Genomic DNA, 16,784 nt, shown 5'->3' on the forward strand with positions numbered 1-16,784 from the left:
AGTTGAAAAAACATTATGAATAATGTCATAAGTTGTGTTCTTAAGCTCTCTTAAACCAATAATCTCAAAAAACATATGCTACTAAATATATAAAGTTACATAACAAATTTAAAATATTGTACTCACGACAGTTTGAACCGTCAGGATATCATACTCACGACAGTTTGAAATCGTCGCAATCAATAATGAAAACAAAATCAAAAGGAAATTCACTATGGTATTTAACCGTCACCATTTCCAATTTAGGACAATTCCTACCCGCCGTGAGCGAGAACGATGGTTGGCGTGGCAGTTTTCGCAACCATCGCTAAACAGCCTGGGGACACACGTTTCTGCAACAGTACTACAACCGTCGTAGATTGCAAATTGCCAAAATAACTATCGCGATCTTCCAATTTTCTTGTGGTGCTTCTTTCTATTTTTTTCACTAAAGTAGTCTTAGGCTATGTTTGGGAGTTTGGAGAGGAGGGGAGGGGAAGGCTCCAAAAACAAAATTTTAAAAAAATATAGGAAAATATTTGACATTTTTTGAAAAAATGAATTTGTTTAGAATGATAAAAAAGTTATTATCATTACTAAATTTTTAATTTTCAAAATAGTATAACAACCTAAAAGATATTTAGAAAATTTATGTAAGCCCTCTAAAACCCTCCTTCAATACAATTTTTGAGTTCCCCCATTTTATGGGGTTTTTGGTGTTATGAATAAACTCAAACCCTCCAAAACCTTCCTACCCAAAATCTTTTTATCCTTTTCACCTAATTCCTCCTATTTTCCAAAACCCTCCCCTCCCTCCCCCTCCAAACTCCCAAACATAGCCTTAGTGCCTTAAGAGCAAAAAAATCATTTTTGAGAATTGTGTTATATTGGCAGGGTGCTGAATTTATTCTTATTCAAGAGGGAGATTTTCTTGAGTAGTATCCTTGTTCGGTTCTTAAGCTGAACTTGTGAAAAGATTTGTTTGGTTATTGAGTTTAGCTAGTAAAAAACCTAATTAGTTTTTGGGATCAATTTTTTAAAGTCTCTGTTTAATTCTTGATATTAGCTTATAAAAATATATGTTTGGTTCTGTTAAGTGTCAGCATGAACATGTGCTTATAAGTGGGGGCGATCACCCCTACAAGACGATTTAAGCTGGTTTTGTAGGGATGAATTAGGCCAAACCATATTTCTTAACATGATATCAAGAGCTTAATTTAAAATCCGTCAGAGAAAAACCTAAGATAGATAAACTGTATATATATTATAGGACTATGACCAGGATTGAGGATTACCTCCCAGTGAAGCCTCTCCTAATTAGACAACATAGATTCTTTCCACAAGATGAATTATTCCCGGTGAAACATCTTGAAATCCTTAGATCAAACAATAGGGCACATCCACCCAAGAGGATTATTTCCTGGGGAAACCTTTTACCCCTTTTGCTTAGAGCCACTTCAGGCAACCCAACATAGCTTTCTCTTGTGCTAAAATAAGGATCCTCGATGACCCTCGATTAGCCTCAATTTGGGCTCACAATACAAGAACCACAGGCTTCTTATAAGCAGTTCCCTTCAGCTTCCTCTTAAGCTTTTATACAAGGAATCTCAGACTTCTTAAAAGCATAGGAGAGGTCTTTAGTTACCTTTATCCAAACTCCAGTGAGAATCCAAATCCTTTAAATACACAATCACAATCATTCAAGTATACAAAAACCTCTCATTGTTTCAATCCTTGGGACTAAGAGATATGGAAAATCTCAGTCACCTATATTTCCTCATTTGATTCAGTCTCAATATTGGGCTTTGTACAAGACAGAAAAACATTCTTTCAACAATAAAAAGGATTCAATCTCTAAATTTGTTTCTCCAGTTGTGTCAACCTCAATCTTGGACTTTGTACAAGACACCAAAACAAACTGTCAAACAGTCTTTCAAACTCTTTCTTTAGTAGAACCAGCCTTAATCTTGGGCTTTAAGCAAGAAGTATTCCACTCCCCAAAAGGGTCAGCCTCAATCTTGGACTTCATGTAAGACAGAAACTCATACAATCCAGAGATAACCTCAATCTTGGGCTTTATGCAAGGAAGAAATGATTCAAAGTCCATTCCTCAGTAAGTCAGCCTCAATTTTGGGCTTAGTACAGAACAAAAAAAATTCACCAGTCTCCACTCAATAGAGTATACCCTCTGAGTCAGCCTCAATTATGAGATTAGTACATAACACATACAAATTTTCCAGTCAAAATAATCCCCAGTGGAGACATCTCCAACAGAGTCAGTCTCAAATCTCCATTTAAGCCTCAATCTTGGGCCTTGTACAAGACAGTAAAAAAGTCAGATCTTCTATACAGAAGTGAGACATGATTCATCTCTATAGAAGAGATATTCCTTCTATTACACTACAGTAAAAAATACAAACAATATCAATCATTTCTCATTTAGGTGATGTAAGTGGCATGCTTTGTTGATTCAAAAATCCAAACTTGTAGTCCTTCCCTTATGATTACTTATTTTCCCGTACAGAGACGCAACTAGCGTACTTGAAACATTCCAAGTAAGGTTCCTCTCTTACTGTGAAAGAATACCTCTTTTTTCCTCAAAAAATGTTTGTGGTGGAATAGGTGAGATATCTCCCTGTTAAGATGACGACTTGTCTCTTTTCTCGTACACAAAGATCAATTTTAGCTTCAATCTTGAGCTTTGAACAAGACAAAAAATTCAATCCATTTCCCTATTAGTTTCCCGAACTACAAAAAGCTCAGACTTCCATTAGGGATATGTAGGCATGAGATTCTCAAGGAATCTTTGCGAGCAGACAAAAAACCAACAACAATTAGTTTCCCTGTCTTCTTTTAATTCTCTCTCTCTCTCTCTCTCTCATATCACAAAGGAGAAACATTCTCAGTAACCAAATAGCAAACAACCCAAAACATAAGCATAAACAATAAAGGGCTCCCTTAGAGTACTACAAATACCTAGGGTGCTAATACCTTCCCTCTGTATAACCAACCCTAGGGTTTATTTAGATTTTTCCCCTTCCTTCGTTTTAGGATAAATTTAAAGTTCTACTGTACCGCAAAAAGGATAGTGGTCCAAAAAGCGCGCGACACTGTGCCATAGTGAAGTACCAAGTGATGCACCCGTCGGCGCAACTTCAGTCTACCTTTGCTCTGGTCTCCCGAGCCTCATCAGGAATCATGTGATGCTCAAAGTTTACAAAGGCCTCATCTATCTTCCGACGGGTCATCCCGATAGGAGAGGAGACCAAAGGGTGGTGAGGTATCATCTGAGAGTAGTCGAACATCCGCATGACGCACTCCAGAAGATAGCAAATACTGATGGTTGAACTGTATTCCAACCATCTAGAATATAGTATAACATCACCCCACGCAACCGTGTCATGGTGAGCAGGTAACAGTCTAGCAGGTGTCCTCAGTAGCCATGTGGTCTAGATAGTATCTGTAAGGATTCGACATCTAGTTCCCTTAGAGGGGTATGAAGGCACGAGCACGTGGCATGACCTCAGTGTAGCCATCAACCTCTCCCTACCCAATGATCATCAGGAAGTGTTGTAATATCTGACCCTGAAATGAAAATAAAAAACACGGGAGTTAAACATTATCACAAATATAGAATGAACAACTTATAAAATAAAATTAAAAGGATATAAGATTGTTACCACTAAGAGTGAACAACTACATGCCATAGTCCTTTCCTTCCACATACATTCCTCTCCAAGTCTCGTGTAGTTGTACGCTAGTGTTGCCCCCCTTAGTTGTATTCATGGATCCGTGCGGGATCCAAAAGGTACCTCAGGTAAGCGACATTTGTATATGTGGAGCTCGTATCCACAAACAACTAAGTGTCGACAAAAAATAGGAAGTAACACCTAAGCACACGTTGTTTGTTTATCTCCACATCAACTGAATCACCAACAACCTCTTGTGCCGCAACGATCTCGACATTATATCTCTGCGTCAAGAAGGAAAACCTGACGTGTGCCCTGCGGGTCTTCTCTACCTCCTCAAGCACATCCTCTAAATTAGCCTCGAGCTCCTCAATCAGAGCATCTCTTCCCTCCTTCTTCGACATCCTACCGTGACAAAGGAGGGTACCTTGGATAGGTATATGCAGGAGGCATGCGATGTCGTCCAAAGTAATAGTAACCTCACCATGAAAGATGGAATGAGGATGTATCTGGGTACCATCTCTCCGCGAATGCCATCAGCATATAGTGGAGTACCCGATCTGATATAGGTCCTTCAGCCTAGAAGATGTGAGGACATCCTGGAACCACGTCTCTGCAGGCTGCTGCAGAGATAAAATCTTCTGCTCGTGGTTGTAGAATTTCCAGGAAGCCCTATCCTGCAAGAGTTTCCAAGAAAAACACTGTTATTAACAAGCAAAGTTAGAAATATTAAATTTCCACTAAGGAGAAAAAAGTAATAAGTATAAACAATGTTACCTCTCTGTTCCAGACATGTATGGCTGTATGATCAGTGTACACTGTCAACAGGGATAAAGTAGAAGGATCCCCTAGGAAAACCTCAAGAGGTGGCACATGAGCACCACTATCAACATCAACATCAGCCTCCTCGTGAAATGGGTTTACACCATCAAGAGGTGGCATATGAGATCCATTATCAGACGGAGGTGGCACAAGAGGAGCAGAAGTATCCCGACGATGTCTGCGGGTCGAAAGCATCTGTGAAGTATCCTCATTATCATCCTGACGCCTCCGGGATGAAGAAGTAGAAGTGGAAGGTTTCTGTCCATTATGCTCCAAGTGAGTTTGCGTCGTGGCCTCATCTGTCACCTCTGCTTGAACGGAGGTGGCAGCTACATCTACTGAAATAGAGGTGCTATCTGTCACGTGTGAGACTATCTACATCCGTGCACGTCGCACGGAGGCTTGTTGTGCAATCCACCCAAATATAAGTCGGTCTATCTGGTCGGCCATAATGTTTGCACTATTAAAAAAAAGTCGAATTAGATTCAAGTAACTTATAAAAACTAAAGGAAAAACCAAAAAAAATCAATTTTAACTTCGTATGTGCTAATATGGAAAGCTTCCGTATATACATCTACGGAAGCACCCAACATTCTAAAAAAACTGGGTTTGTTACTGAACTAACTAACGTCTCAGTTGTTCCGTAGATGCACCTACGAAACGTTTTGAAGCTTTAAAATGCAACAATGGTGTCTGTTACTGTTCTAGCCATTGAAAAACCCATTTTTGGTGGCTTGATCGTCCGTTTTACACATAAAAAAAATACCTACATGGTCACTAAACTATATTTCTAAAACTATCCAATGATTTCTACACCTAAAATTATATTCTAACTATATTACGAAAAATACTCGAAAATGACTCTAAAACTCGAAAGCTTACCTATAGTATTGAGCTTTGAACAAGTCGTAGTCTATTGATCGTTGATGTTGATGTTCCCTGAAGAACTCGTGAGAAAACAACGAAGTTTGGTGGAAGATTGATTTTAGAAGTTTAGAGAGTTTGAGAGAGTAGAGAAGATGAAAAAAGAAGAATGAAGGAGGGGAAGAGTTTGACGCGTATATAAGATCAAATGCTTCCGAAGGTGCATAACTGAAAACATTCCGTAAATGCTCCTATGAAACAAATCAAATTTGAGAAAAAAAATATTTTTTTAAATACACCTCTGAAAAGGGAAGGGGATGGATTAAGAGTTTCTCGAATTCTTTCAAAGGCATTATCATTTTTCTTTGTATAACTTAGCTTTTATCATTAACTTGACAATTATCCTTTCTATATGGACAGAAATTGTAACAATTTTCTTTGTCGGTCGGACTTGTGGAAAAGTGCTTTATTAATGGAATCAACAAAGATAACCTAAGACCGTAAGCGTGAAGTGTAAAACGGTGCAATATGCTTCCTTGCACATAATCATGATAACATGCCATTTTCTTTTGATTCAAATTGCTTTCTGTATTCAATGAGAAAATTTATGATGCCGGGCCATACATTTTTAGATGTAATATTTTTCATTGTATGAGTACCAATTATACAATTGTGGTTTTAGTCTCCTTTTCTTTTTACTTTAGTGTAGTAGATATATTGTCACTTGAGATTATTTAATCAAATAAAGTAACTTTTTGTTACGAAGTTGCGGAGAAAGAACAATCTTAATCATAATTTACAATCTCATTGCTTTTTAGAAAGAGAGAAATCATTCCCAAGTCACTGGTTTCTTCATCCCAACCACATCAAAATTCATCAAAATTACTCAAAAAAAACTCTATTGAAAGAAACCTCATTTCTACAATTCCAAACCCTCCAACAAAAAGCCACCTAGTATATATTTTAAACTTGGTTCTACAAATAGACTCTAAAACACAAAGACGATAAAAAAGATTACCCGAAAAGGATGTGACATCAAGGCGAAGCCAATCACAAAACTTAGTCCACCAAAGAAGAGATACCGGACAAAAAACAAAGAGATACTCCGCATTCTCCTCCTCCAAACCGCATAACGGGCACAACAAAAATAACGGATCCACCAAAATCTTCCTTATTGCCAAATTCACCTAAGTGGGAATTCTATTTAACAAAAGTCTGCAACCACAAATTAAAACTTTACTAGGGATTTTAGTTTTTCAAAATCCATTCAAGGCCTTCAAAAGATTGTCATCCAAACTCGAACCCCGCGCATTTCCTTCCAAGACCATAAGGTAAGTGGCTTTCATAGAAAAACCGGGCGAATTCTCCACCAAATGAAAGAATCATCCACACCAACCGTTGGCATGTTCCCACCTAAAACAGGAAAAAGAGACTCCACATTTTCACCATCGACCTCCCCACCAAAGGATTCGGTAAAATTGATGCGCCAAACACACGCACCAAAAATTCAAAAATCATTGTCACTCACTTTTGAACAAAAGGGATCGGCGAAACAAAAAAAGAGATGGGAACCGGTCACAAAGAGGAGTACCACCCAACCACCTATCTAACCAAAAATCTATAAGATCACCATTACCAAGTTTGCTCATAATAGAAGATGGAAACCAATTATCCAAATACCCATCTCCCCCCAAACAAATCAAACAAATATCCTTCCACCAAAAGAAGACCTTGTTTCTTTTATGAATCACCGTATTTGAAAGCATTGCTCTTATTATCATTTGCATTGACTAATTGAAGGAATCAAACCGTTAGATTTAATCCAACGGTCAAGAAACGCACAGGAGAGATGGGCAGCAGAAAAATAGCTGGAGGTGATCTATTTCCATATATATAAAAAATGAGTTAGATGTGTTTAAATTTTTTTTTTTAACTATTTTATCCTATTTAATATTATTATTTTCAGAATACCGTTTAGGAAAACAATTTTACATACAAAATCATATAAAAATAAAAGACATTATAAAAATGTAATATCTTTTATTACATTAAAAAAATTAAACAAGATTACAATTCTTTTTAATTTACATGTAGAAGTAATTAACTTTTGTGCTCTATATCTCACCTCATTTCAAGTCATAAATATTTCAGTCCATCTCACGTATATATGTCTTTAAAATTGATGATATATGAAAAAAAAATCTTGATGATATAAAGCAATCAAAGTGAATTTAATCTTTACTTTTCATTTAATGTCAAGTTAAAAAAACGTTCCTAGAAAAACAACTTTTAATTTCAGAATAAACCGCCGCCAAAAGCCAGCGCTATTTCAGAATAAACCGCCGCTAAAAGCCAACGCTATTGAAGACATACTTGTGCTATTTAGTATTTGCAAGTATACATAGTAGTAAGTAATGTAAAAATAAGAGTATCAATTTCATAAAAATTGTATTAACTTAAATTGATTTTCATGATAAAACATTGTTAATAATTATGAATGAATGATTATAATAATGAATGGTTGTCACCGATTCGGGTTGGGCAATAATGAGTAAGATCAAAGAAGTTAAAACAATAGTGGTTGAACCCCTCTCTCTCTCTCTCTCTCTCTCTCTCTCTCTCTATGTGTGTGTAAAGTTTTATTTTAACTTTCTCTCACTAGATGTTATAGCCAAATACTTTTGTGAGAACAATTCCTTTGTGAGTGAGGATACTCTTGTAGTTTAGGAAAAGGTAGAATTGTTAAATTCATCAAGGGAATCTTTTGAATACATCTTGGTTGAATACTATCTAATTAGGGATGAATTGTGGTTCGAAGCTAAATCCGATAAAGCTTAGATTTGAGGATTGTCTGGTCAGTCCTAGGTTTTGGTTGAAGATTAGCTATAGTTAAAATCTTCATTGGTTCTTGGTTAACTTGGTTAAAACCAAAGATAGGTTTAAGATTAGCCTGGTATTAAAATTTCTATAGGTTTGAGATTAACTCGGTCAAAATCTCGGAGGTTGTTTGCTTTGTCCTGATAAAACCAAAGGTATTGAGCTTAATTTTTTTGGAATTTGAAGACTAACCACTCCAAAGTTCGTGTTCGTGGAAATGAGACTAAATGCTTCAATCCACCATTAAGAAGGAAGATTTTCCTTTTCAATATCAGAAATATATTGAAGAAAAGACGCAAATGCCCATATTTATCGTCTTGTAATATTTGGTTGAAGGTCAACCATCATTTACTTGTATATGGGGGTTCATGAGTCTTTCCTACTAAAAGCTCTGAAGTATTATTGGAAACTCTCAAGACCAAGTATTGTTGGACTTGAGACTTCACACACAAAATGGAGCTGAATTGTGTGGTTTGGAAAATCATAATTTTGAAAACTTTTCCTAAGATCTATTAGAGTTTAAAATGTTTTTCTAAGACTTAGCAGCAGAATATAAAAGTATTTCAAAAATAAAGTGCAGAAAATAAAAGTTAAGGGAATAGAAGAACACTAAGATGTATAGATGATCAGTCACAAATAAAAGACTTAGTCCTCTCTCAAGAGTTTCTACTAGGGGTGGCAATTAGATCCATTAAGCTAAAATCCATCCAATCCATCCACCACATACAAAATAAGTTAATGGATGGATTAAATCCATCCATTTATATACATGGATAGATCCGATCCATCCAACACATTTTGATAATCCAACGGATTATTTTTATTTATACTTTAAATTATTTTTTTAAAAAATAATTAAAATAGTTTTTTTTAAAAATAATAAAATTTGAAAATACAAAAAATCGAGTTATTTTGAAAAAGACGAAAAAAATTGTGTTTTTTCGAAAAAACGAAAAATTCGGGTTTTTTCGGAAAAACAAAAAATCGAGTTTTTTCATGAAAAATAAAAAATCGGGTTTTTCCGAAAAATGAAAAATCGTGTTTTTTCGGAAAAAAGTAGAGTTTTTTTGGAAAACGAAAAGTCGAGTTTTTTTCGAAAAAATGAAAAAAATGAAGTTTTTTTTGAAAAACGAAAAAGTCGAGTTTTTTTTCCAGAAAAACGAAAAAAATCGAGTTTTTTCGGAAAAACAAAAATTCGAGTTTTTTTCGAAAAAACGAAAAGTCGAGTTTTTTTTCAGAAAAACGAAAAAATCGAGTTTTTTTCGGAAAAAACAAAAATTCGAGTTTTTTCGAAAAAACGAAAAGTCGAGTTTTTTTCCGAAAAACAAGAAGTCGAGTTTTTTTTTGGAAAAACAAAAAATTGAGTTTTCTTTTTTCAGAAAAACGAAAAATCGAGTTTTTTTGAAAAAAATGAAAAGTCGAGTTTTTTCAGAAAAACGAAAAATCGAGTTTTATCGAAAAAACGAAAAAAGTCGAGTTTTTTTTCGGAAGAATGAAAAGTCGAGTTTTTTTAGAAAAACGAAAAAAAATCGAGTTTTTTTCAAAAACGAAAAGTCGAGTTTTTTTCCGGATAAATGAAAAGTTGAGTTTTTTTTTTTAGAAAAACGAAAAAAATCAAGTTTTTTTTCCAGAAAAACAAAAAATCGAGTTTTTTCGGAAGAACGAAAAATCGATTTTTTTCAGAAAAACAAAAATTAGAGTGTTTTTTCCGAAAGAACGAAAAAAATATTTTAGAATATTTAAATTATTTCTTTATGAAATTTTAAAAAAAAATAAGAATTTGTTAATTATTTTATGGATGGATATCCATCTATTAGAAATATCTTAATGAATGGATTGGATGAATTTTATTCTTTAATTGATGGACTGGATTGGATGGATTTTATTCTTTAATTGATGGACTAGATTGAATTTTTATTAAGAGAGTTTAATGGATTAATGGATTGGTTTGATCATCTATTAACCATCCAATCCATCCATTTTGTCACCCCTAATAAATACGTCCAAAGATGTACTTGCAAATTGAAGAAAGTTTTCTAATTTTTATAGGTAGTATGACTCTTTGAAAAATGAAATAATTCCCTTTGAAATATGATTCAGCTATTTAAATAAATGTAAAAAATATGGTGGGCTTTCTTCCTAATTTCATATGTGGTTTCAGTTAGGAGTGACAAAACGGGATGTCCACTCTATCCTGTATTAGGCCCGTCAAAAAGCGAGTGAGGCGGGCAAGTCCGCCAAAAAAATACATAAAATTCAGAGCCGCCCTGTCAAGGTGGCGGATTTGTCCGTCTATTTTATTTTATTTTTTATTTTTTTAAATTAATTAATAGTCATTTTTTAGCTTTTAATTAAATTTTTTCTTTATTTTTTAGAATAATTTTTTATAAAGCATCATTTAAACAAATTTTACCTAAAAAAAAATTATATATATTTATAAATAAATGTATAAAATAAAACCATCAAGAATTTGAATTAACAGAATTAACTAAAAAAATGGGCTTAAGTCGTGACGAGTTTAAAGAATAGGTGAGATAGACTTTAGCGTACAGCGGACTTAGGCGGGACGAGTTTAAACAGACGACGAATTTTGGCGGGGCAGCGGGCACAAAATTCCAATCCGACCTGCTATTTTTTTACGGGTGTACAGGCCAAATCGGCGGACCACCGCCGGTTTTGCCACCTCTTTCCATGCGCTTTCTCGACCCAATGTGCTTTTGAAAATGGGTTCTTAATCATCTGCTTTTGAAATTTGATTCAGTTTTCATAATAATGAATGATTAAAGAAACTAGAGTGCCACACCTTCTTTAACGGCAATGAGACCGATATAGTCACGCCCCTCTTAGAAGTCGTCATTAAAGATGTTGCTCTCTCATTTTCAAAATTAACATAATATAATACTTCCTCAAATTTGAGGTTACTGATGAATTTTTGATTCAGTTTTTATAATGAATGAATAAAATATGACACTCCTTTCTTGACGGCAATTAACCGACAGAGTCATGTACTAAATAACACATTGTATTTATTTGTAAAATTTGGTATCATTCTCTTTACATCAATTAAGCATGAAGATATTACTAAACCAACAAACTGTTTTCTTATCCATCCTCTTTTTCATTATTTCAATTGCTATTACTAATGCAGAATACCAAGAGGCAGATTACATGTCCCATCTTATAAAATCACTCACTCCAACTCCTTCTACTTGGTCTAATACCACTCACTACTGCAAATGGAATGGTATCTTTTGCAAATCTAATCGAGTTGTGTCCATTAACCTTCCATCAAGCTCACTCTCCGGAACACTCCCTCCCCATCTCTACGCTCTCACTAATCTCACTCGCATCGATCTCCACAACAATTCACTCAACGGTCCTTTGGCTAACTTTTCTGGTCTAGGCGCCCTCGAAGCCATATACCTCGGCCACAATAATTTTAACACAATCCCAAACGGTTGCTTTCAAGCAATTCCGTCTCTTCAAATACTTAACCTTAGCAATAACTTGAATCTACAACAATGGACTTTTACTAAGAATTTAATTGATTCCTACTTTTTGCGTGTCCTTGATCTTGAAGCTACAAATATCGGAGAATCATTACCATCGGAAATGTTTGATCCCTACCCGAGGCTAGATATTGTTGTTCTTTCGCACAACAACATCGTGGGACCACTTCCTCAGTCTCTTGGGAGTTCGGTAGTAAGATATTTAAGGGTCAATAACCAAGAGAATCAGAATGGATTTAATGACACACTTGATGTGATATCATCCATGACATTCTTGCGTCAAGCGTGGCTTAACAACAACTTTTTTCAGGGTTCAATTCCTAACAGGTTTGCTTCGACAAATTTGTCTGACCTGCAGCTTCAATCAAATTGGTTAATCGGTTTGGTTCCGCCTTCATTGCTAGCTCTCACTAGCTTGAACAACATCTCTTTGGACGACAATTTTTTCCAAGGACCAATACCTGTGTTTCCCAAGCGCGTCAAGGCAACTTGGAAAGGAAATCCTTTTTGTGAAAGCCATGCAGGACATTGTGATCCACAAATTACAATTGGTGATGGATTTCCTCTTTTATTGACAAGTTTCGTGAACTTAACTCTTGCTGGAAATAAATTGACAGGTTTGATACCAGAGAGTCTAACAACATTGCCTAATCTTCAACTTCTTGATATTTCTCATAACAATCTGTCGGGAAAAATTCCCAATTTTTCATCCAAGGTTAAGTTATTTACCCAAGGAAATCCTTTGCTTGGCCTAAATATTTCCGGAGATGGTAGAGGTAAAAATGCAACTCATTCCGGAGATGATGTTCCAACAAGAAAAAGTGGAGGTGAAAAGGATTGGCTTAAATATGTTTGGATAGCAGGTATGCTTCTCATATCTTTTTGGTATCTATCTTTAATTTTTATATTTGATTTTAAGTTGTTAAAAACATATATTTACTTTTAATCTTAAATAAAATTTAAAGTTAATTTGCAGCTATTATCAAATAAAAATTTCAATAGCTTTATAATTTTATGTCTGTTTTGTAAAACTTTTTTATTTGATGATGATAGTGTTGGAAATGCTAGTTACTATATTAATTTAATTTGTTTTTAATGAATTATTTTAATTCTTATTAGTAAAATTGTAAATCATTTGTTTAATTTTGTTGTTGATAGATGTTGAAATATGAGTGTTCTTCTTTTTAGTGAATTAAGGAGACCAATCCATTAATTTTTTTTTATTGATAAAAATCGGAAATTTGATTACATATGAATTGGAAATTTTGTTTTCATGTTATTTTTCATATAATAATGCAAGTTGCAACCATAAAGTCAATAATTTATGAGATATGAATCAAAAAATTAAAAAGTAATAAAATTGTTAACTTTTTTTATTATTGTTTTGTAAAATACTACAACTTTTTATATATTTTATTGTCTAGTAATTCTTAAAGGTGTGTATTATTGTTTGGATGATAATGACATATGGTTAAAAAGTTCGTTAATAAAGTAGTCGAGTGGTGATTGGCGCTGGACTTGGTAGGGAGAACCACGGTTCGATCCCCCGCAACTGCGATCGGGAGGGGGATGGAACTATTTGATGCCAGAACTCGCCCCCGAACCGGACTAAACCGGTGGTATAAAGCCAAAAAAAAAAAGTAGTCGATCAAATAATAAATAAATAGTAAATAATTTTAAAAAATGCAATTAAAAATAAAAATGAAATTTGATCTTTTGAATATTGAAAGTGAATTTGAGAGGTGGCACATACGATTATGAGATGGTGTGGCAGTGGCACTAATGAAATTGAAGTGTTACTTTTAGGATAGAATGTGCGCTTTTGTTTTAATATATTATAAATATATAAATTCTTAAAATATTCTCTAAATGCTACTTTAAAAAAAACTCTAATCATTTACAAGAAATAAACTCGAGTAAATTTATATACAATTAATTTTAAATTAAAAAGATATAGAGTTACTTTTTAAAATAATTATAAAAAATAAAAAATATTATATAATTTTTTTTATCAGATGTGTTGGATGCAGGGTTATTAGACATAATGATCAGAAGTAGAAGCTGATAAGTTCTATAATTTTTTCTTTGAGAGCAATTGAAATAAAGTATCATAAGCCCAAGCTCTTAAACCAAGTAAATAGATAACCTTGCATATGAATATCTAATCACCCCGCATCTAACACAACTTATTTAAAACCATTATTTAAATAGTTTATTTGTATCATCACTAATTATGTATTTAACTTTTGCGATGATAAAATAAAATAATTATTTTGCAAATATGCAGGAGCATCTGTTGGATTTATAATATTTATTGGATTGATTATTTATTATCGTAAGGAGTGTCTTATTTTAGTACAAAGATGGATATTTAGGGGAACAATAAAATCTAGTCATCATATTGTGGAGAATTTTATGGAAAGTTATAAACTGTCAGTGCCGATAAAACAATATAGATATGCAGAAGTGAAAAGAATGACAAACTCATTTCGAGATAAATTAGGTCAAGGAGGATATGGTACTGTGTACAAAGCAAGCTTATCTGATGGTCGTCAAGTGGCTGTGAAAGTAATAAAAGAGTCCAAGGGAAATGGAGAAGAATTCATAAATGAAGTTGCTAGCATTAGTAGAACATCACACGTCAATATTGTCTCACTTTTGGGTTTTTGTTATGGAAACAAAAGAGCGTTGATATATGAATTCATGTCCAAAGGGTCACTGGATAATTTCATCCTTAAAAGTGGGTCTTCTGATTCTGTTTGTAGTTTGGATTGGAACACATTATCCAAAATTGCAATGGGCATTGCTCGTGGATTAGAATACTTGCATCAAGGATGTATTTCAAGGATATTGCATCTTGATATCAAACCTCAAAATATTCTTTTGGATGAAGATTTTTGCCCAAAAATATCTGATTTTGGACTAGCTAAAATATGTCAAAGAGATGATAGTGTTGTGTCTATACTTGGTGCACGAGGAACTATAGGATATATAGCTCCAGAAGTATTTAGTCGAACAAATGGCAGAGTTTCTGTCAAATCAGATGTATACAGTTATGGTATGTTAATTTTAGATATGATTGGAAGAAGAAAGAATTCAGGCGCTAGAGATTCATGTACTTCTGAATATTTTCCAGATTGGATTTATAAAGATCTTGAACAAGAAAATAACTCTAAGAATTGTATAGAAAATTCGGAGGAAGAGAATGATATGGTGAGAAAAATTACTATGGTAAGTCTATGGTGCATTCAAACAAAACCATCAGATAGACCTTCAATTAGTAAAGTAATAGAAATGCTACAAGGACCACTTCAGTCGGTTCCATATCCTCCCAAACCTTTTTTATATTCTCCTGAAATTCCAATATTGCAAACTTCATGTGTGCCTTCAAGCAGTTTGTCAGAGACAAAGTCATCAACCTTATCGAAGAATGGTTCCATAAAAACAAATAAGTTCAGCAAAGACAACAATGAAGATGTGATTGTAGTGTAAAAAAATAATTTGTTGATATTTGAATACAACTTTGCATATACTTTGTTTAAACCTCAAAACAAGGTCGTATATTTTTAGCTGGTAAATTCAAGCTACCGATGACATTAAATATCTTTTTTATATATCTAAAATAAAATGTGATCTATTTTTCTTCAATTTATTTTAAAGTGACATGCAACACATCTTGAATTTTTCAATGGGTTTAATGGTGATGGACTAACAGTGTATCCAATGAGAATATATCACTTTGTCATGTTATCTCAGTAATTTAAAAATAAAAGTATGATTTTATAGGATACATGGTCGTGATTTGAATTTTTCAATACCCATATCTAATAGTATAGGCTTATCAAATGTTACAATATATGTTAAACAGTAAACATTTTAATAGAAATTAGAATATAGTCCTACGCGTGGCACGGTTGGACTTTAATATATTATTAATATTATTTGGGTAATGCTAACATGTGTTTTAAGGGCATATATTAAGAAACCTATAAATAGAAAGTTTGTACTGAAAAAATAAATAAATAAATTAATTTTAAATATTTAATAAAAGTTGTGCACAATTTTCAAAAAAAATATTTTTACATTTAGTTCTTAACATGTGCCCTTAGGGCACACATTAGCATTACCTAAAATATATTAATTTTAATATTTTTGTAAAAAATTTATCGATTTTGTTTGTAAAATATTTTTTAAAATTAGTTTATTTAAATAATATTTATATCTGAGTTTATATAATCACATATCTAAGAATGAGAATGATTAGAGAATAGTAATTTTTTGGTTTTGGTAGGAAATTTTTATAAGTGAGTTTAATTGTAATTATTATATATGGGTCTACTCATTTGAGAACATGTTGATTATATATTTTTTTTTTGTTCATCACCACCGGTTTAGTCTGGTTTGGGGTCAGTTTTTTTTTGGTTTATCACCACCGGTTCGGGGTCAGTTCTGGCATCAAGTGGTTCTAGCCTCCTCTCGATTGGAGTTGTGGGGGATCGAACTGTCGTTCTCCCTACCAAGCCTAGCACCAATCACTACTAAACCAACTAAATAACAATTGTTGAATATTTAGGAGTAATAAGAAGAGACTAGAACATACAAATTATTAATACGGTTAGAATTTGAATCATCTATATCAATACTAATAAATAGAGTTTAATTTTTTTTAGGAATATCGATATTTTTAATCCCTATAAATATCTCAAATTTCATTTTTAGTTTTTAATAAAAAAATGATATATTTTAGTTTCCACAAAATTATTATGCACGTAGTTTTGGTGCCTACTGTTAAACATATGTGTATTATTGAATTATTATTTTACAAGCATGTTTAAAACGTTATAAAAAGTTTCTAAAAAAAAAAGAAACTCAAAATTTGATTTCTAAGTCGAGATTTGCATTTCTTTTATCATTTTCTTTTGAAATTTAAAAAATTCATATTTAATTCTTCTCATTTTAAAAACTTCAATAATTTGATAAAGAATTATTTTATAATATTATAAACACGTATGAAAAAAATTATTCAAAAATTTAAAAGTTTAAG

General features: G+C 33.3%; 1 protein-coding gene across 1 annotated transcript; it reads left to right on the plus strand.

The window, feature by feature from the left end:
• Nucleotides 1-11,286: 11,286 nt before the first annotated feature.
• Nucleotides 11,287-15,325, plus strand: LOC131612224 (receptor-like kinase TMK4). Its single transcript, XM_058884029.1, has 2 exons — nt 11,287-12,603; nt 14,028-15,325. The coding sequence occupies exons 1-2, from the start codon at nt 11,301-11,303 to the stop codon at nt 15,230-15,232; spliced, it is 2,508 nt and encodes an 835-aa protein (XP_058740012.1). The 5' UTR covers nt 11,287-11,300; the 3' UTR covers nt 15,233-15,325.
• Nucleotides 15,326-16,784: the final 1,459 nt, after the last annotated feature.

The sequence above is a fragment of the Vicia villosa genome, linkage group LG6 (assembly GCF_029867415.1).
Source record: "Vicia villosa cultivar HV-30 ecotype Madison, WI linkage group LG6, Vvil1.0, whole genome shotgun sequence".
Lineage (NCBI taxonomy): Eukaryota > Viridiplantae > Streptophyta > Magnoliopsida > Fabales > Fabaceae > Vicia > Vicia villosa.

What these genes read in the sequence shown, in the direction of transcription:
- LOC131612224 (XM_058884029.1), top strand. Translation starts at nt 11,301, where the DNA reads ATGAAGATATTACTAAACCAACAAACTGTTTTCTTATCCATCCTCTTT. An exon ending in TAAATATGTTTGGATAGCAG is followed by an intron (nt 12,604 to 14,027) that starts GTATGCTTCTCA and finishes GCAAATATGCAG; the next exon opens with GAGCATCTGTTGGATTTATA.